The 22,853-nt window shown below is 37.0% G+C and overlaps 1 protein-coding gene across 3 annotated transcripts in view; it reads right to left on the bottom strand.

Annotated features, from left to right (window-relative positions):
• LOC150106587 (cadherin-like and PC-esterase domain-containing protein 1) overlaps positions 1 to 22,853 on the bottom strand; it is an 85,427-nt gene that overhangs the window by 45,300 nt on the left and 17,274 nt on the right. For 2 of the 3 annotated variants that reach the window (XM_090392557.1, XM_090392558.1), the window contains exons 2-3: positions 9,134 to 9,281; positions 8,817 to 8,973 (exon numbers count right to left, since the gene is read on the bottom strand). In XM_090392557.1, the coding sequence (XP_090248683.1) occupies positions 8,817 to 8,973; positions 9,134 to 9,154 (178 nt within the window). In that variant the 5' untranslated portion in view covers positions 9,155 to 9,281. Of the gene's footprint in view, positions 1 to 8,816; positions 9,006 to 9,133; positions 9,282 to 22,853 lie in introns of all 3 variants that reach the window. The other variant, XM_090392559.1, reaches the window with a different exon arrangement.

The raw sequence follows: 22,853 nt of genomic DNA, 5'->3' as shown, positions 1-22,853 counted from the left end.
GGAAATCCCTCAAAGAATCTCCTCTGTTCTGACACAAGTTTCTTTCCCGTTGGAAAGTGAGCGCTAAGAATGTGTTATTCTGCCCGATCCGATCGATGCTGGACGGTAATTACTCCGATGACCCTCGACCCTGAACGATACAGTCCTAGCGGAAGATGCTCCGCGGTGCATTTCGTGAACTCGCTCGTGACCGCAGTCCATCTACATGCGGAAAGTACGATACGGTGCAATCGAAAACAATCAGCGGCGCTGCGAGGTCACACACAACCCCTATCATTGGTCTTTTTTTTTTTTTTTTTGATTTCCACTTGTTTGACCTTCGAGACGGTTTCATTTTGAGTTTCAGCGATTGCACGGAAACTACGTAATTTTGCGAATGCACATGTCACTTGTAACTAAAGGGGTCGAACATTTGAGGCCACCGACGTCGGTGAAAAGAAGAAATAAACCGTTGGAATGGAACCATAACTCAGATCGTCACGGGAAAAGCAAGACAAGTGAGTTTGTTCCGCCAAATAATAAACATCAACTTCCGCAACGGAATTTCCTCTTTTCTTTATTTCATTTTTGATTTTTCTTTCACTTCCGGTCTAACCAAACGCCATTTTTTTTTCCCTACCGTAAAACGCGCTCTTCTTCGTCTCCCCAGACATTCACTTTCATCAAAATCCTTTTTTCCCACATCGCAAAAGTCATTTACAATTTTTTTTTTTTTTTATCCGAACGGAGGAGAGATAACCACGCGTGCGCAGTTGCCTTTATCTGTAACCCATAAACAATCCGCATGCAACCGAACGAATCCTCCTTATGTAAATAAATCTGCCATCAGTGATGTCATAAGGGTGCCGTAAGTCACATGGAAGTTGTTAAATGTACACGATGGAACTGTTGGGAGCATTGCACGGAAGTCGTGTTTCAATACGAAACGTTCCCTTTCACCGCATTTCCTCAAGGACTCCTCCATCTGAACGCACATTCTTAATCAGACAGACGTTTGCATGTCCACTTCGACCGAACGCTTCCTGTTTCCTCAGCTGGTGCAGATAAAGAGAACGGCTATGGTACAATGACGTCTGTTAAAATAGAATACCCTTGCTTGTATCCGATCGTTGCTGTGGACTTCAGTCACACAGACAGAAAGGCGAACCCACCAGTCGGGTGGACCACAACGAAGCAATATTTTCACGTGTCAGAAGAAGAATCAGTTGCTATAAGGAAAGTCAGAGGGTCACTTAGATCGATATTATGGTTTCGGATTTCGAATAAACGAACAATTTCTGTCAAAATGCATTTAAACTATTATATTAATTCTGCTTCAAATCCGCAAGATTATTATTATTATTGTAATCGAGCGACTTTTTTTTTTTTTTTTTCGTGTATGATCTCCAGGTATTGCTACGTCTGTTAACCACACTTGCTTCTTCTCAACTCCATTACATTTGGCATTTATGTTCTAAATGATCCGAATTTTAAAATCCCATAGCATTATTGAGAGTTTTTTAGTGCAATATTTTTACTATTGTATCATCCACCAGTTCATGGATATGTGGAAGTTATCATCTTTTGTATAAATTCCAACGCATCATTTTAATGACACTATCTTGGTGTTATTTGTAATCTCGTTGAAGGTAATTTTGCTGCATGAATTCTAAGTCATCCATTGTTTCTTTTTAAAAATTTGCATAGTCTGCATTTACTGTTTTTAGAAGTCTTTTTCGATATTTCTTTCATGGTATTTGATTCCAGCGCAGCAAAAATAAAATGGTTCTTCTTTTTACTTCTTGGAAGAATTAATCCCGAGCAGTTTCGTTTTAATCATTATTTTTTCCCCCCTTTACATTATGTTTTAGGTATCGTCTCCACTGGTACCTAAAACCTAAGGGTTGGTATGTCCATTTTTTCTTATCTGCTTTTGGTCATGTCATTGATGCTCTCGGTATCTTTTCCTTACAATCTTATTTTATCTTGATTTGACACTTGATGTTGTCATTCGAATTTCTCTTTTATTTTCTTGAGTTTGGACTACTCGAAATAATCATCTTCAGAAGTTTTCCCGACATAAATACAGTCTATTTATATCATTACAAGGACGTCAGCTACTGGAATGTTAAGAGAAAGTTAATGCCAGGAACTAGTCATTAGCGTTCTGCTAACATTCCGATAGCTCGAAGGCTAACTCATACATTTATGACTTTAACAGTATTTACATAGCTTTGATGTTAAAACTGCTCCAATTCGCTGGTATATTCTGAATCACTCTTACTTTTATCCTTGGTAAGGAGGATATATATCATCAGCTTGAAGAATATCTAGATATTGACGATTTTCTGTCTTAGTTAAATCTTTAATCATACACTGCTCGGAAAGAAGTCAACGGACACTATAATGTGAGGAACAAACAGCCACGTCGCCCACCTTAATAAGATGTGGGACCTCCTTTCTCTGCGATGAATGTAGCAGTCCTACTGAGCATACTTTTCACAAATGATAGCAATCAATGGGAATTTTGGACCATTCTTCCTGTAGGCAAGTAATGAGATTGTCGTGTGTTCTACGGCGGTGCTCCAGTTCATCCCACAGATGTTCAGGGCTCTGTGTAAGTCAATCAAGTGTGGTAACGTTCATGTCCGCAAACCACGCAGTTACAGCAGCAGGCTCACGTTGTTTATTGGCTTGCTGAAAGAGACAATGACCAGTCTCATAGAAACGCCACAAAGGAGGAAGCATTGCATTACCCAGAATGTTCAGATACCTCTGAATTCAATATTCGTGGCACCACAAATAGACGTCCCAGGAAAAACAGGACCATACCATCACTCCGCCACCTCAGAATTTCATAGTTGGGTTAGGCACGCTGGTAAGAAACGTTCATCGGACATCCGCCACACCTGTCCATCTGCTCGGTAGAGGGTGTAGCAGGATTCGTCGTTCCATAAAGCTTTCTAAGCTTACATGTCCCACCGTACACGCTCTTTCCACCACTGAAGACGACGACGCTGCATATTGTTCGGGTCATGTGGGGGCTTGAATATTGTGATCCTACCATGGAAACTCATGTTGTGAGCCTCGGTTCTAAATGCTTTTGTTCAGATTCGTGTTCCAGTTGATGCCCCGAACTCCACTCTAAACGTATCGGCTGACGAATGGCGAGGTTTACATATTATCCTTCGTATCACCATACGGTCACGTCCGGTGAGTGTGGCGTGTCTTCCACTGCGTCTAGCACTTGCAGTTGATTCCATGCGCTTCAATCTCAGTATGGTATCATCACTGATTGTTGACCTGGCTCAATTTGTCAACAATTTGCCGATCAAATAGGCCCGCAACACATTCTATCACAATGCCGCTTTCAAACTCAGTCAGTTCCCTTCTCAGAGCCAGTTCACCCGGACACAGGTGCACCGACTTGGGAGCATCATATTCCTCCAAATTATACCGGTGTAATTTGACTCGTTACATGGCAAGATGCACCTTGCCCATTGCCCATGGGGTGTCCGTTGACTTCTTTCTAAGCAGTGTATTTCCCATTTGGTAATTGCAGCCTTTCTAAGTGAATAAAATATCCTCTAATCATAGAGTGCAGCCCACATATCCAATCCAATTCCATGGATGAAAATGAGAACTGTATTGGCTAGAGATTCATTCTCTGCTAATAATTTTCCACAGTTGTAAGTTATCCATGTAATCAATCAATTAACATCATCATAAGTTGATGCATCCTCTTTTTTAATTTCAAAGCATTATTCGTTCGTTTAATAAATGATCTTTTGTTCCCCTAGAAATTCTAGGTAATAATTTAAAGATCGTTAGTAAATTATTTATCAATATTACTGTTGCGCATTTCACCTTGCTTTACGACAGTTACCAACAAAAAATAATAAAAACTTTTTATTAATAAAAGAAAAGAACTTTCTAAAGATGGATTAGGTAGTTATTAATTGTCAAGCTTAACGATATCAATAAATCCAGACTTTCAAGGGAGAGAATACTGAAGACACGCGGCATCATTTCGTAGTCCTAAATCTTAACAGGTATATTATGTATATTAACTCACTTTACAATAATATACTGTAAAGTGAGTTAAAAGCCCTTGTAGGCCTGTGGAAATAGCATTTGTATATCTATATAGCTAGGCTCCCTGAAAAAAAGTGTTCAAGTTCGATTCTGGTCACCGAATAGGGGAGGTTTTTTCAACCCTTTCCTTCTACAAATTCAAAAGTTAGTCGATCTCTGGCAAGGGCAAGAAGGTTTTCCTCCCCGATATTTGGTTTTTTAATTCCAGCAATTGAAGGAAATCAACCGTAGAATTCACACTATTTCAGACAATAATATATTGTATTAGGGTTAGGTTTCAGAGAATGAGATGGTGGCACTTGTCTGCTATACTCTCTTCGCTCGATGCCATTTAAAATCATTGACAGTTTGTGCCATGATTTGCGAAAAAAAAGTGGAGTTTGGCTGTCCCTCAAGCTCTAAAAAGATATGGCTAGAATTGCTTTGGCTACTCTGGGGAATAAAATGCATTAAGCAGATTTATTATTTATAAATTTTTTTTTTTAATTGTGGGGTTAAATACCAGCATATCCAGGAGAAGACCCTACCAATGTTTAAAGAAAGCTTGGAAAAATTTCCTCCAGCTGAAGCAGTCTATCAGAATGGAAACAATCTCTACTTACACAGGACTATACAAACACCATTATGGTAGCATGATTGGATATTGAATTAAATATCAGCAATTGAAATTATAGGTTGATGGATTGTTCAGAACTTATACACAAATCGTTTGCTTTTTTCCAGAAAAGAATGAAAAAGATCCCCCCTCTTCTCAGAGGTCCCTTTTTCATTGTTAACGTCACTTACGCAGCGTATAAGTAAAATACTTGGTTACGTGCGTCACCACGTGTTCTAGGCAAGTATATTTGAGAATGCTGCTGGTCAGTAATCGTCAATAGTGTTGATCACAATGGGAAAAACAAAGGATATTTGTTTGTCCCATTGTGATGCAGAGTGTGGAGCCACGATTTTGAAAACAGCAGAACTGACTGGTTTCAAAAAAAAAAAAAAAGCTGAGATATCCTGGGTGTTTAATCAGTGGAAAAATAACCCACATGGATGGTAAGAGGAGTAGCTGTGGTCCTAAAATAGTGTGTCAGAAACGAGATTGCCATCGTCTACGAAGACTTTTTCGAAACGGCTAGCTGGAGTCATTCCATCATTTGTTTGTTATTTTCTTTATATTTCGGTGATTTCCCCCCCCCCTCCCGTGTACTTCTCACTTGTGGAAGCAGGTACCTTTACTGATTTCGTGTTTTTTCCTCTACGAATACACGAATGTGACTAATCACCATGTTGTCAAAGACGTGGTGATAAGATAATGTCGACAAAACCTATGACCTTCTTCTTTCAACCTCAGTAGAGATTGAAATATTTTATCGACAGTTATTGACAGAGAAATGTTTTCAAATAGAAATCAAAAATGTCGTTAGTGAAGTAAAATCTACCTTGCCTATATCGTAACAATACAACGGAGTTGCTATTTGGCTGAACGCCAAATGATATTACTTTACAAAGGCTTCTGTTATGGGACACTTCTATCAGAGAGAGAGAGAGAGAGAGAGAGAGAGAGAGAGAGAGAGTTCGCATGCATGTAGGCTACAAAGTACCTAATGTTACTTTATCTAGGGAAAGAACAAAAATACTCTTTTAAAGTTTTCTAAGTGTCTTTGATCAAAGTCGCTTTAAACTTGAGATCGGTAGGAGTGTGTTCCTGTTAATATAAAGTAATAGAGATTTTTTTTTTTGGCTTTCTTCGTAAAATAATTTGGAACAGCATGACTGAGAACTTTTTTTCCCCCTTCTTTACTTTTATTTTCACAAGGAAAGCGAATAACACGAGCCAACAAATTTTAATTATTTTTAGACTCAATCAAAGTATCGAATCCTTTTATGTGCTTCGTGTATAGAATTGAGAAAAGGTTTTGAGTCTCTTCAGGATTAGGATTTTTTTTCATTTTTTTTTACGTGATTTGGAAATTGAGTAATCTAAAACAGACGTGCATTATTTACATTTTAACCAAACGAATCTTTCCCTCAGTTCATGCCATTTCTTTATCGCTTCCATCAAGGTTATATCTCTTCAACTGCTGTCATCTGTCAGCACTTGGATTCCACTTGAGTCGGCAAACTCGTTTCTCACAACAGTAGTTTCCTGGTTAAACCAGTTCGTGAAGCTTGTCATTGACATCATCGAAAATGAGCGGAAAGTTAGATGGTTTGGAACCATCTTATTTTCCAAGATATTTTAACAACCAGCTGAAGATAGTCCGTCAGATACGTTGTTTCATTTAAGTAGGCTGAACTGGTAGCTAGACCGCATAGTTATTGGATTTTTCCAATGTATATGGAGTAAAATTACTTTATATCCCAAATCACACACTAGAGAGAGAGAGAGAGAGAGACTAAATATATGCATAAACCAATTTTATTCTTGATAGTAATCCGTGTTCTTTGCGGAGTGGGTCCTATCATTAACACTCCGGATTTGAATTGAACATTGCACTGATCGGTTAATATTTCTGTTTTGTTTAATTTAGGATCTGTTATGCGTTTATATACATATTCACTAAGAAGAACATCACTTTTTTCTCCTTCAGAGTTCAATTTTTGTTAAACAGAAACAATTAGCCAAACAAGATCTTCAGGGTTTTGTGAGTATCAGTACAAGTCTGGAGATCACCAAAATTTGTTGTCATTTTAAGACAGGTTTACATGCTAATTCGGTTTGCTATTTAGATATGATTCTATGGATATATAAGCTGTTCATTAATTTGGATTTTCCGGAAATGATTTTTAGGGTTGTTGACTTCCGGAATAATAACAGTATAGATATCCTCATTATGAACTGCTGTTCCACATAGATATTGAAGATTCGGATGTCCAGTGTATTATTATTATTATTACTATTATAAATGCTATGATATTATTTGGGTGGACAGCAGGAAATTCATACCATATAACAAGACCTCAGACAACTAATTATATCACATATAAATATAATAATCACTACGGAAAGGTCACATGAAACTTCTACATCCCAGACATGCTAAATAAACTACCTTTTGAATACCTTACAAACTACAATAGCCAGAAAACAGCCTTAAGGACCTACTATGAACAAGAAAAACGCATCTTACAAACTTTATGAAATACAATATATTACTTCAGGTTTTCCAGTTCAGCGATGCGTCAAGACATTCCAAATTATCGTGTGTGTGTGTGTGTGTGTGTGTGTGTGTGTGTGTGTGTGTGTGTGTGTGTGTGTGTGTGTGTGTGTGTGTGAATTTATCAACCTACGGCTGTAGTGGATACCAAACCTATCAAACATAAGACTACTTTTAACACACAGCTATCAAACCAATAAACAATAACTAACTGGCGTCATCCTCAGATGATCTTCATAAAAAGTTTCGAGGATGCAAGCTAAGACATTACATCTCAACCGAGATCAATTCAAAGAAAAAAAAATCCATTTATTACATTTAAGTGCTGTAGTTACAACGCATTAGGACATAGACATCAGTGTTAACTAAAAAGTTGATGCTACCTTTGCCAGATTGTCTTTCGTATTACTAATATCAACTAATGATTGTTCTTCACACGCGCCCTGAGAGTGTACTGGATTCAATGGGCAAGATTTAATGCAGTGGATCAGTAGCAGTTAACGAAAAGAACAAAAGAAGTTAAAGGGAAATTGAGTAGTGCAAAATGATCACATTCATAGGATGTAAGTAACGAAATGCTTTAGGGATCCTTGATAATTATTGATGATATTAACAAAGAATTTAGACTTTGATGTAAAAATTGAAGATGACATGTAAAGGTAGAATGGATATTCAGCAATCTTGAGGATTAATGTTTCAGGAAACTATAAATAGTGGAGAACGGACATACAGCCAAGTATATTGCGAAGCGTATAGTAAAGATAGCTAAATCTACAAATAGATTTTTTTTTTCATTTATTTTCAAGAAGGCTCAGAAACATAGCATTATTTAGAATACATTTACAACTACGAAACTGCGATTTACGAAAAGATAGTAGCGGAGTGTAAAACCGATTAATAACATGGAAGGAATGCGATTCTTATGGAAAAAAAGTTTCAATTTCATAGATTGAAAATCTTAAAGACAAAAAGAGTAAGTGATGAGATTGAAGATCATAAATCATTGCAACGAGTTGAATAAATTGAATTACCACTTTATTCTTACGTTTCCTCAAGGATTATTTTTTAGGAAACACAGTTTTAAATTAATAATGAGTCATCAGGTTGAATGTTCATGGTTGAATGCGGTTAGCCTAGTGGCTTTGCGCTTCGCAACCATATGCCTGGGGAAGGAGTGTCCTAGGTTCGATTCCCGTCAACGATGTGAGGAGCTCAAGGATCTTTCTCAGCCATAGCCAAGTTCGCCGGACGTGGACAGCAGTGTTTTTTTTTTCGCCAGTTTATCTGGTGTTTTTCATCCTGCAAGCAGGCAAACCGGTCCGAGGACACACACGGATTAAGTCTACTTGTAATACTGACCCAGCCATAGGTCTGATTCGTCAGCCTATGCCGGTTCCGGAGCAAGGATAAAATTTTGGGAGACTAGATGGTACCGTGAACTCCCGTATAAAGGGGAAACGCTGTATCATCGCACGGAATTCATCAGGTTAAATTAAAGAAATTTTAGTCAATGGGTAGGTAAGCGTTGAAATAAACTCTCGGTAAGCATCGTACAAATTCAAGGAGTATACTATTAGTAAGAAGGAACCAACGTACCTATTACTGCCGACAACTGCAAGGAAGGGGAGCCTATGTGGTAACTGAGGTAGAAGGTAAGACAGGTGAAGATGGCTACAAGGAGCAGCAGGTCCCGCAGTGAGCGACATCTAATGGTAGGACGGAGCCTCATGAAGGTTAGGGTCCTACTGCTTCCCTAAAAGACAAATGACTTAGAGAAGTGACATGCTGAAAAAAATAATAAACTGGGTTGTTATTCTAAGGCATCAAATCATGAAATAGGCTTAGTAAAGTTCGGAAAATCATTTTGAGATTTTTAAAACAGAACGAGTGAGAGAAGAAATAGAAATACTCACTGAATGTAACGTCAGCTTCATACACGGTGTCACAGCTTCCCACCAGTGAACGACACGACATGAAACACCGACTTGAGACCTGATTTAGGCCTAAAACTGTGGCCGCACTTGTGGCCTGTCATGGAGTAAGAGATTGGTTGTCTGTTATCTGCAATATAATAAATAATATAATAATATAATGCTGTCGGTTATTTGTGAAAGCATATAAACGTACACATAAAAGAATCAGAATCAACTGTTGGCGTTTTGAATTGAGAATTAGTCAAATTGAGTACAGTAGGAAGAATGAGGCATATTCGCAGGAAGAATGAGGCATATTCGCAGGAGGAAAGGAGAGAAAAACTTAGTATTTTTAAACATCTTAAAGGAGAAATAGTAGAAATCCGAATGCATTATAATTATGTCGCATATTTACTCTTAAATATGCTAACAAAAAAACTGACGTCTGCTTGCGACTACTGACTTAATATATGCAGACAACCGAAATTTGCACTTAAACAGCTAAAGCTTTAGAGACTTCATGAATGCGTACATCGCCCCCTAGTGACATATTTCTGCAACAGTTTGAATATTTAACAGGCTTCCAATGGTGCTGGCATTCCTACCGGTGTTGACATTCTTCAGAGTGGCCGTCTGTGGTGAATAATACATGATGTGTTGAATACGATTGACATGAGCTTTCAGGCGAACCCCCTGTCGAATTCCCATCACATACTATTCCTGTTTGCTACTGTAAAGTCCTTGTGCAATAGTTCTGCCAGCAGGATTCTATAGAAAGGACAAGCAACAACGAACTACTGCTGATAATGTCTTTCAATGCATCCAAATTGACACACGTACTAGCTAGTTGCTTCTTTTTACTATATAAAAAAAAATGTTAACTATAAGAATGTTTGGTATTCCAAGCGGAACACGTCCTTCTCTATGCTAGTCATTAATTTTTGAAGGCGACAACTTGCAGAAAGTTTTTTTTTTTTTTTTCGTTTCAGAATATAAAGCAACAAAGTCTATTTGCAATATTCAAAGCAGAGATGAAGTTACTTCCATTTTCGACTTTTAACTACCTGTATTATAAAAAAGGAGTAAATAGATTAAAAAATGCAGTAATATTTTCCTGCTACTGGAATACCGGAAGTTCATTTTCCAACGAGTCACTAACCGGAAATGACATCTAGCAAGCAATTTAATATGCAAAGTCTGACTTTATATGATGATAACGCCTGATTTTATGCTCCTGGGTAGATTAAAATCACCTTTATTATTAATAATTCCTTTATTTTTGCTTCTATACTAACTTATTGACTTATATTTACAAATCGTATCTTTCTGATAGAGAAGATAATTACTTACTGAATTCAAAATTGTTCCACCAATATACGCCAGTCGTCTGCTCTCACGTTGGATCTGATTCAAGTGAACGGTTCTAGACACGTCTCGTGGGGGATTATTAATACACAGGTGGGAAAGTTTGCAGGTGCACAGTGCCTTAAAGTTAGCTGAGAATTCTGAAAGACTTTTAAAATCCTGCCATTCCATGCGAAGTTTAGTAGCGGCAGGTGGATATTCTCGCACGAGCGTGTGTGTGTGTGTTCCACTGCCACAGTTCGTGCTTGGCCATAAAAGTCCCTAGAGAAGAAGTTCCACCTTCGTGCTAACAAGCCCATTAGCTGAGGCATGCTTTAATGAGGCGGTTTAAATCATTGGCACGCTACGCTGGTGGGGCTTGGTGGCGAAATAGCGGATGACACGATACGAGAGACTGGTACCTGAGGATTGAACGGCAGAGATGTGGAGAAATATTGTACATTAAAGGCGTTCGACTCCCTCCCCCCTCGTAGATTACAATTTCGGTTTCTCATATAGTATTATGCTAGTTCCTCCCAATGTCTATTTCATTTTGTTTTCGTATCTTCCAAATATTTCGCAAGCAGTGTATAATAGTGTTTACACATTCAGCCTTTGTAATGAGCTACTGCTTATAATGTTTCATGAGAAGTTGTTTAAACAGTACTTCCATCCTTTGTCTGGCTTTATAATGTTTTAAAGTATTACTGAAATAAAGTAATGTTTCAAAATAACTTCGACTATACATTTAATAACGGTTACTACATGATAACGGATTTCATGATGTATTTGGAATTACTTTCTGCCCAGGAACCTCATTACTACGACTATGTATCTTAAGAAAATCTTTCGTGAGTTCCACCCTTTCTTATCTAAAGTCAGACAATTCTAAGTCATCCCCGTTATAAATGGAAGTTGCATAAGCTGCTGATGGAATTCACAGCTACGGAAATAAAATGACTATTTATTTATTTATTAGTATGGAGTTTCCTCCCTTTTCTCCCCTATTGGGACAAGTTGGGCCCTCTTCATTGAGGGGGGGGGGTTAAGTATTTATAACTGTAATCCAGGTGTGTTTACGGGGTCAGTTTCCCTCCACAAAACCAACGAGGGTTCGACTCCCATCTAACAGACAAAACATCTTCTTAATAACTTTTCAGCTGAGTGTGAGTTAACCGATCTCATACGCAGGTGGCAACTTTTTTTTTTCTCCGAGAAACTTGGATTCCTCTTCTCCTCCTGCAAAATAGACAAACCGACCAAAGAACAAACTCATTGGTCATAAAATAGCCTAATGGATTTATCCTTAAACCCATAAACGGTTTCAGAAATGCTACTAAGGTTGCGCCTATTAACGACTACAACGAATTCTTTCTCTCATACAAAATTTCTGTATCACTGATAGCCTTGAGTTTTCATTTCACTACAATATTCATCTTTAACGAATGCTTTATTTATTTATGTTTTTTTCCTTCCTGTTATAATGCCTGATAGATGTAGACGTTTGGATTATAAAGCCACCTGCTAAAGATGATGTCGAAATCAACTACCCTGGAGGGTAGGTAATGACGAAGCCACAGGTGGTTTCGTCCTCTTTGCCGTAACGAGGAGGTATCGTTAATGTATACTGACACCCCATGTCTTCCCCCCCAGCTATGGTAAGCACACACTTGTCTTTCAAACCCCTTCTTTGATTCACAGTCAGACATCTCCTAATTCTCAATAATATCTTTTAATGTATGCACTTCTCGTTTAGGACGCAGCCTTGAACTTTTCGCGTAACCTGATTAAGCAAAGTGAATCTTAAAAACCTTTGAAGGTTCTTATAAAGCGAAGAAACTGCGCGATGGTATGTCAAGTATTGATTTAGAGTACTACATAAGTTCATCAACAAATCCAAGCACATTACGGAATAATTCTTAAACCTGCTTCAGTATACACTTCACCGTCCTTCATATATTCCACAAATAGTCAAGTGGCCTCGATATCTAAGTGGAAAGAAAAGATGGATCGTTAGTGTACAGAGAGAATTTTAATGGAGCATTGATGACAATCCTCATGCAAATTTTTTTGTCAAGGATTAGAATTAATAAAAATGTATTTAGCAAAGCATCATCCTGATATTCTATGTACACGTTAGAAGAGCACCACTTCTTTATGTTGTGAGAATGTTTATTTGCTTAATCTAAGAGGTATTGTCAATATTTTAATTATACTAAAGGCTTAGGACGTTGAGTTAAAATGCAATAACGTAAAACTTATTACTGTGATTTTTGTCCACAGCTGAAACTAGAAAAGATAAATTCACATGTGTTGTCGAAAGATTAGTCCTAAAAACGAGGAATATTTTATGAACTATTATTCTCTCTTTTTCAGTGTGCAATATCTTATAGCATTAGAAGTCGCAGCGTATATCGATTTTTTGGAATATGGATTGGATTATGTAATAAGAGAGCCATCTGGTCATAAATAAACAAATTTGATAATGAGCAGACGATCTTACAATGGTTAATTGGTCGGTATGGACATGCGCATTTAAATGAAGAAAAAATATTGGTGGGGAAATGTAATTATTCAGTTTAATAGGGCAAAAAGTGAATAAAGGTAATATGAAGAATAGCGATTTAAGAATCTTGCATGGTCTTCTCCACAAGTGGAAAAATGGAGCGTTTTCAATGAATTTATAAAATATAAACTAACTAAATAATTAGCCTCCTACATAAATAAAAAAATTATAATAATAATAATAAATGATTAACTGTCAATTTTACAAGCTTTTAAGACACAAATAGCCTGAATATCTTACATTCTTTTCCCCATATACTATTAGGAATATAACGTCACCTTGTTGGTTTATTACTTAAATAAATTGCTACTGAAGGTTATTTGCTAGTTCCATGCCTATTACAATAATTTAAAAAGATTTGCGCATCTTTATGGATATTTAGCTAATGGATCTTTATCCTTACTAAGAGTTTTTATTTTTTTATTTTATTTTATTTTTTTAACGCAAGTTATTAGTGTCCTTGAGGTCTGTAATCACTTTTGATTTCCCTTAACATTTGAATCTCAAGATCGAACCTATTAAAGAACCTTTCTAATGAATGTTTCAATCTCTGGTTCTTCTTAAGCGTTGTGGTGGACCTCAGTCCGGGCATCTTTAACCTTCATTTGCCCAACCCAAGTGGCCTTCGTAAGAAGCAAGTGGTAGTAGTGAAAAAAGAAGGGGAAAGACGGGGGAGTTTAACACGTTCGTGGGCGAGGCAATCGGTAATATGAACAAAAGGTCATACTCTTCATCTTGAAGGCCGTGAAGCAAAGTCGCAGTTCTGTTTCCGTGTGTAGTGGATGGACGGGAGCTGCGTGCACACGAGTGTGTGTGTGACATTGAGGGAGAGAAACATCCGGGTATCGAAGTTTGCTTTCTTGGAATAAAGAGCGTAATAAATGGGAGTCGAAAGTCGACGGATTTAGCGAGTGCCTCCGTAGCATAATGAGAGGAAGTAATTCTTTCTCTCTATTTTAAAGGCGGTAAGCATGCCTCGATTTTAAACGAAACGTCTACTCTATTCCAAGATGGCCGTTGATTGTAAAATTCGCCATTCTCAATCCTTTCCTTAAGACAAGTTCATCCCAAGTAGTGAATTAATGATCGCAGAGTGGCAGCATCCCACTGCCTCTTTCCGCTTTCATGAATATTTTAACAGTCGCTTATTTCACCTTTCAGACTTCCTTCTTAAACGTGTAAAATGATCATCAAATATTTCTTCAAGGAATCTTGGAAAATCTCTTTTTTTTTTTTCCCTTCTTCACACTTTGAAGTTTTTTTTTTTCTGTCTGACTTGAAAAATCATCGCACTTAAAACATTCCTTCTAATTTGTTGCCTCCGTTATCTCTTTGAACTTAATACAGGACTGTACAGGCTTCCTTTTTTTTTATTAATGCTTCTGTTACGGAAATGCATTTAAAGACAACGCTAATCAAGTACAAGAGTTTTCAAGTCTGGTTCGTGGATATCATTATGCATTCATATGTAGAACTAGCTGTAAATATTTATGTGACTGTTGTGAATGTAAACATGAGCTATTTCATCCTTATTGGTAGTTAATCATTGATGCTGAACAACAACAATGTCTCTACCGATATTTTATCTTGTGCTGAGAAATTCAATACCAGTTGTTTTAGTTCACAGCAGAGAGTTCTTATCACGGACAAGCAGATGATACCCGAACTGTGTCAAATATCCACTTTATTTATTTGATTGGGTTCTTTCTGTTGTTGTATCAGAGAGGTTTTTGTAGGTATCGTGAATGCAGGTGGGAGATTTCAACTTCTGTAATTTGTTTATTTCCACTCTCTCGGTTTAAAAAAAAAAAAAAAAACACTGTGCATGTGTTTAAATTGTATTGAGGTTTCATATGCGAAAATAAAGGCTTACGAGATTTGTTCTAGTTTTACTTAAAGTCATTCATTAATCTGTATTCTCTACGTTTTCTGTTCCTAAATTCAAAACTTTACAGTGTATAAAGTGAGAAAGCCTAAAATGATTCCAAAGCTTGATACAAATAGGAAAAGATCTAAGTTCCAATCTCGTGCAGGATGTGAAGAATTTTATAAGTGCTTTTCGAACTGAAGATGAGTTGGTCGGTCTCATACGGAGGCTGAGGGGTTTTTCTGCCTAAATTTATTTTGATTGGTGTGTTTCTACCCCGCTGAACAGGATGAAAAACACAAACCCACAACTTTGGGTCGCAAATCAGCCAAAAAGAACACACACACACACACACACACACACACACACACACACACACACACACACACACACACACACACACACACACACACACACAGTTAACAGACTGTAATTCAAAATAACCATAAACAATCATTATAACAAAAACAGAATAATAACAGTAAACAAAAACTATAAGTTCTTTATTCAGGTTTATTTTTTTTTCTTTGATTGCTAATACAGTGATCAATCATATTTCTAGAACTCCCAATTAAAACCGGTTACGTCTACAATGTAACATAGCAGCAAGTATTCTCTTCTCACCTTTGCTCTGCCTATCAAAAAAAGTCAAGGATGACTATTATTAGCCATGAAAACATTCAGATTTTGCTTGATTGAGAACTTGCGTTTGATGTATATGTTTGAAGGTAGGATGTCCTGAAGAAATCCTGCCTTTTCTTCCTCTGAGGTAGACAAAATAAAAAAGAAACAACAGAAGAAATTTCACTATATTTGAATACCCATAGGTAAAACGTCTGAACTAAGTCAATCTAGAATTTCGTCTCTGTGCATTTGAACCCGCAAGGGGGTGAGTGGGTGGGAGAGAAACAGTGTCAACACGTGCATTGTAAAACAGTTATTAGGAAAGGTAATCTGATAGACCGCCTAAAGACGTCGAAGACTAGAAAAGTAAACGATAGGTAGGAAATCGGGCGTCATCCATGCTAGCATCCCTCGCACATACACGAGCACTCACGGTAAACTGGCGGCTGTGGCAGTTGAGGCATGAAACCTCTGTCCTGACATCATCTACGTGCAAATTAAGGAGGATACCACACACTCTAGGGAGTCTGATGTGCGCACCATATTTCTTATTTTAACCTTCAGGGTACAGGCTGTAGGGGGAACAATCTTTGCGAGAATGCTGGTTGTAATTACCGGTTCGATCGATAGACGCGCAACGTAAATTGGCATTTGAACTTTGTCGCTCGGTGTGGGATAAAAAGAGGAGAGAGAGAGAGAGAAGCTAAGAGTTATCTCTCCGGGGTAGAAAGGCATACTGAGATACACGTGGAACAAAAAAACACGCTCTGCACACAAGTGTTAGAAAAACACAAATGCAAATGTTCCTGTGTGAGGATAACAAAGGGGAAAGTCAGGGCAATATAGTTGCAAATTTAAGACAAGAATTAATATTTTCTCATCCCGCGTATGCATTTAGCCAGCTCTGCGAATTTCCAGCTGCTATTAACACAGACAGACAGAGAAGATAGAGAGAGAGAGAGAGAGAGAGAGAGAATGCCGAAGATTACGAAGTAATATATTGAAGAAAGTATATGCAGATAGTCAAAACAATGTTACAGAATAAAATTTTTTTTAATTTTTATGGAAAAAGGCGATGGGAAAGGGTATGCAAAACGCTAACACAAAATAAACATAAAGTTTAACCATAATAATCCAGTTATTAGTATACTCAAGACTCGGTGACTTATTCTACTAAGACCTAGTTGTTTAAGGGTTGATCCGTAAATTACGTAACTCAGCTGATGAAGAAGGGGGGGGGGGCTGTAGTCTTGTGACAGTTTGTGACAACATGCAGAGTGTCGGGTGTGGTCTAAAATGTGTTATGTAACATGTTCTCATCTTTCAAAATTAACGAATGGAAGTAATGGCACAGATGTAATAGTTAATGTACTCTACGAGTGGAGGTTTTATTTTTGCTATTTTTTTTATTAAAAAATATATGTGCGATGCTTTAATCTTGTCTCGAGTTTAATTTGTCATGTCTGTATTCTAATACCAAATCAAAAGTGGAAGAGTGTTTAGCCAAGAAATCAAAGATATATATGTTACCGCTAAAGTACAGAAATCAGTTATTCTACAGATTATCTAGGTATTGTGCAGATTAACTAGGGTGATCCGTTAACGTGCCGAAAATTGTTTCATTTCTCAAATTACCTAGGTAATCTGCACATTACCTACTAAGCACTCGTTAAAGTGAAAATAAGATCTTTGCTGGAACAACAGCAACGTTTCTGTACGCTTAAATTAACATAATATTATTTATTTATTTTTCGATATCTAAAGAATCAAGTTAATACAATCAAACAATCAACAAATTAGTTGATAGAATCAATCATCAATCAATTAAAAAACTATAATACAAAGAATCAAACGGTTTAAAATATTATTACAATTAAGGAAATGAATTTGCAAAACATATAACACTGGTGAAACCAAACTAAAAGTGGAGGGGGGGGAAGGAGTAGAGAAAGGAAATGAGAGAAACAAACTTTTGAACTTTAACGATACGGAAGCCGTTAATGTGCACATTACCTAGGTGAAATGCGGGAAACTCTTGATTCTGCACGTTAACGGAGCAAATCAGTTAATCTGCAGATTAGCTAGGTAATGTGCACATTAACGGCTTTCGAGCTTTAGCGGTAACATATACAATGAACAACCAAAAGAAATAAATAATTTCAGAAAATAGGAGGGCGTTTTCCAAAAAAAAAGTAATAATAATATCACATCGCATATGAAGAGCATCGTTAGATGGGTTTTGGAGTAGAACAGATGAAGGAGTCTTGTATCTTCTGTTTACTCATAATGACTACAAGATGGCATCACATGGGCATGGTCAAAGGATACGGGACAACACTATGTTACAGAAGCAGTTTTGCATTTGGTGATTAAAGGACATCTAAGACGACAAACTTGTTGTTTTACTAGAACTGGGTAGTTCTGGAACACCTGCGCACTGATCTTGCATCAGGTGAGTTCTATGTCTTTGCACTCTCCATCACCACCAAAGAAACTTCTTGATAGCAAGCCATTTGCAATTAACAGCGATATGCAGAAAGCTGTTGTATCTCTTGGTTCAAGACATTTACCCCAGATTCTTCCGAGGATATGGTGTTTTTTTTGGCGGGGATAGAGATTAATTATTTATGATAATGAATTATAATGATCATACTTAATCACGTATGATATTTGAGTTCAGGTATTTTCCCGCCTACCCTCCAATATATCTACGTTGTTCCAAAAGAATCAAGTCTTCAACCCGTAATGCTAAGAGCAAATGAAATAATTTAAAATGCCTTATAATACACTGAATTAGAAGGTGCACCTCTCCCAAGAGCATCCCCAATTCCTTTAGGAGAGAGAGAGACGCGCCAATATTTCATCCCACTATCTAAACACATACATCCTTTACAGATCGCTAATATAAACAACAAAGTTGACTGACAAGAGTTTAAGTAATTCTACATTACATTTATCCACGGCCAGTTGAATTAAGCCAGATTTGTGCTAATATTTCCTCATTTAGCAGCTCAACGAACCCGTCAACATAAACTTGTGAGGTGGGATTTTGGTTCGAAAACTAGCGTCATAGAGGAGCTAACAATAGTGCAAGATGGGTGTATTAGGGGAAAGTTTCCATGGTGATGTTCATGATTGAGAATCAGCTTCTCTAGAGGCCGCCATTCACAAGCACTGGAGCGGACAGATGGAAAAGGTAATCAAGCTAGTGAAGTCAGTCTCCTATTTTGATACAAGCCAGCAGGTGTACCTTTTATTAACTAATTACACTTGTTTTAAGTCCTAATTTCTCGCTACAAAATAATGAGGGCCTTCATGAATGAGACTAATTATCCATGGTAACATTTCTATTCCCATTGTTCAGTGAAACTGGCCAAGAGGAAACAACAAGGTGTTAAACATAATCTTCACGCCAACAGGGAACGAATATGCTGTGTGATAGGTCACATGTATGTCGACTGGTATGGATGGACCTAATAAGAGCAAATAATTTAAGACAGGGTCTTATCTCATTGCCATTCACGGATTACATCCAACCTTTTAGGATAATAACTTGGCATCATAGACTCTTAATTAATCCTATCTGCATAATCCGCTGTATGTGGCAATTGCATGTGTTTTCCATGTCCGTTTTGATGAAGTATAAATTTCGAAATTCAAGATATCATACGAAGATTTCATCAAGCACCACATGAGACAGCATAGTTCACCTCTAATAGATAAATCTTTATAAACGTTTCTCGCATTTTTTTTTTTTTTTGTAATGACCTAATACGAACTCAGATCATTGCAACAAAAAACGCATTATTTCAACTGCCCTGAGATAAGATTTTAATAACTATTCTAATAATAAAAATAAACAATTTTAATAAATATATTCAGAAGACGTAAACTTCCATTATAAGTTCGACTGTAATCGAGTCACTAATTACACGGATTTTTTTCTACATTTTTTCCCCTCAGACACTTCGCCAATCAGCCGATCTTTGGATGAGATAAGCAGAGATTTATCCGTGAAAAAACCCAGGATTTTTAGCATTTCTTCACAACTCAGAATGATCGGTCGTACAACTCACATAATGATGCTAAACACGGCACGAGAGGATAACTTTCTTGCAAACGCACTCATCTGCGACGATGGAGATAACCGCCAATAGATTGAAAGTTTCCACCTACTCCTATTTGGCGAATAAGTAGTCGTTAAAGGATTTCTTTTATATATTCAGAAGATTTGATGCGACTGTTTTGAGTGCAATACGTACGTCTATGCTATTCGACATACGAGTAGACGTTCGAATCCCATTATGGCATAGATGGTTGTAAATTCTTCAGGAGGTAGTTGATTCTACCCCACAGAATGAGATCCCGACCTCTTTTCTGAAAGTCTGAAGTCTGGAAGTCTCTAGGATTATCTGATCCCTGTACCAAGGTGCTGTTCGTTTAGTTTTTCTGTCTTATGTTGGTGGAGCCATCATAAAAATGTGAAAAATACCCTTGATTATAAACGAGATTGGAACGTAAGAATATTTGGAAGTAGTTAGTCAATCCACCGCAAAACAGGCAAACCAGTCAGAAGAACACACGCAATATATAGTCATAGGAGTCTACTGGAATAAGGATTACTGAGTTGATCTACCGTAAGCGTAAAACAGAAGGAATAGGAAGTCACCAACCTAGATCTTCAGCCAATCATTCTAAAGAGCTGGATTGGAGTGAAGAAGGAATTGGTCTTCAATTCAATTTTTAATCTAAAAACAACTATTATTTCTTAATAAGTGAATTTCCATCATACTTTTATAACACGCACCATTCTGATTTCCGTCAAATCCGACAGTAAACGATAACCATTCTTCATTCCCATGCTCTGCTATGTTTGTCAATATTGTTTTTAATAAGACACGATTTATTTGCTGTGTAAAAGAGAAATCTGTTCTCTGGAGGAAATAACTACCATCTCTGTATGACTGCAACCTCCATCAAATAAAGAAGTCTTTATAAAAGTTCCTCATATCATCTTTCGTTCGTATTTTTTGCAGAGGACGAAGCTGCCTCCTGATGAAATCAAAAATCGGTTTCATATGTTAGAGAAATTCTATCCGGGCAATATATTTATTAAATTCATATTTCCCTTGTGAACCAACACTTAGTAATTGATTTACAGCGTGACAGATTATTTTTAATGCCATACTCTATTGAGTCTTAGATGCTTTTTACATTGTTAAATTCATTGTGTCCGTCCGCATGCATACAATAATTTCTTTAAAGTTTCCTGTCCGCACTATTTTTTAGTGGAATAATTAAACAAAATGAATCTGATTAAAACAAAATTATGTTAGAAATATCAATAAGTAAACGTCTTACCTATACTGAGAACAAACAAAATTTTACATGCATATAATATCTGTCCATGTCTATATATGAAACACTCGACTGCAGTACACGAGCATTGAGAAAGGAAACTATTTTTATTATTGTATTTGATTGTTTCCATACTTTTTTTTTCTGGGTATGTTTTCTTTTACTTTATTATGCTTGCTCCTATAAAACACTGAAATTCAATCACTTCCCGTAGAAACTACGACGACAGATTTCTATTACTTTTTATGTTTCATTTTTTTATTTTGTTTTAGTCTTTCACACCACAAGAAAGAATAGTTTCCGATCTATAAACCCAAGAACGAACAACAGGTACATAAAATTATATGAAAAGAAATATCCGAGATCACATTTCAGCCGACTCCAGTGACCCATGTCATGTGCGTTTCTAAGCTTCTTTTAGTGTCTGTCACTCTCACCTGACCTTTACCCCTGGAGTCGGCCATATCTAAAAGTCCTCTCAGCGTCTCGTATAGTGACCTCGTTATTTTCTTCCGCGTCCGCAAAGCGACTTATAGAAAAAGATAGACCGCCAGATATCTTAGAAAGGCAAAGATGCCTTGTAAGACAAGCCTCTCTTGAAAGTGCTGTCGATATTCGGGACCCCCTCAAGAGCCGATTGGTTGGCTCGTAGCGCTGACGATGCGATAAACGAGAGGACTCAAGAGGCGAACCTCAGAAGGGTTAAACAAAAACTTATACGAATATACAGCAATCGGGCACGTGGTTTTAAAGTAAGTTTGGTTGCTTGTTTATCCACGCAACCATGGAGAAGTACTTTGAATTGCGAAGGTGTTGGCATCATGCCAAAGGACTTGCGCAAGTCTCTTGACCATATACATCTTATAGATGGGAAAGGCCTGCAAACATCTTTCCTTTGATTTTTTTTTTTAACTTCTGTGTCTCCATTTTCATCTTCGATTTTTTTTTTATTTCTGTGGATCCTTTTTTTAAAAAGGAGACATCGAATACAATTTATGTGGCTAATTCTTTTCAACGAGCCGCAATTTTTGTGGCTCTTTTTAAAATAAATATTTTTTTAAATAAAAAACGTCTATTTTTTTAAAGATAATAGAAAAATATCCCGGCAATTTTATAATATATGTTTTAAAAAAATAAGACAACATTTTAAATAACAAAAAAAAAGTGGATTTTCTTTGAAAGAGCCACATTCTGTGGCTTTTTTAAAGAAATCTATTAAGGTTTTTTTTTTTAAATATTTCCTTTCTATTTTTTGATTAAAAAAAGAGAGCCAAAGATTTTTCTTGTGACATTAAATATGTAATCCCCTGTGACTTATTTTTAGGGAGTTCTGGGAGATTACATTTGTTCACCGGCTCTTTTTTTTAAGGAGTCACTGGAGATTACATTCTTCAATAACTGTTTTTTTAAGGAGCTTCCAAAGATTACATTTTAAACATTATAAAATTCTGTACAAATAACAACGTAAAGGTAGTGCTTACAATGAGAGGGGATGAAACAGAACGCCCTTTACAGAAAGGCCTTAAAGAATTTCACGACCTTTCAGCATTCTAATCTTTTTTTTATCAATCTTCCTTTCTTGCCACTTCAAACCGCTGTTTAACAGCATATTATTTATTCGACACTCCCTGATCGACCCTCGCAAGAAAATCTTTTCCCCTTCAAGAAGCTATAACACGTCATCACAAGAATCGTAGTTTTAATATTTTTCATGAGAGAGAGAGAGAAGAAAAAAACAACAGAGCAAAAGACTTGTATGAAGACAAATGATTACAGGAGCGTTTGTAATTTAGGTAGGCCACGAATGCTTTTGCCATTCCAAAGACGGTAGATTATAATTATTCATCTGTTGTTGTTCTATGCATGCGTCATTCAGTTTCTTAAAAGTAAACGAAGAAAGGAAAACCTTTTAAAATGAAGTAAGCATTATTTTGTCGTTAGGAGGATTCCGGATGCATTTC

Source organism: Typopeltis vanoorti, chromosome 5, assembly GCF_054136105.1.
Source record: "Typopeltis vanoorti isolate ZY-2024b chromosome 5, IOZ_Tvanoo_1.0, whole genome shotgun sequence".
NCBI classification, from domain to species: Eukaryota; Metazoa; Arthropoda; class Arachnida; order Uropygi; family Thelyphonidae; genus Typopeltis; species Typopeltis vanoorti.
Note: the sequence above shows the minus strand (reverse complement) of the source record. Positions and strands in the feature narration are given on the sequence as shown.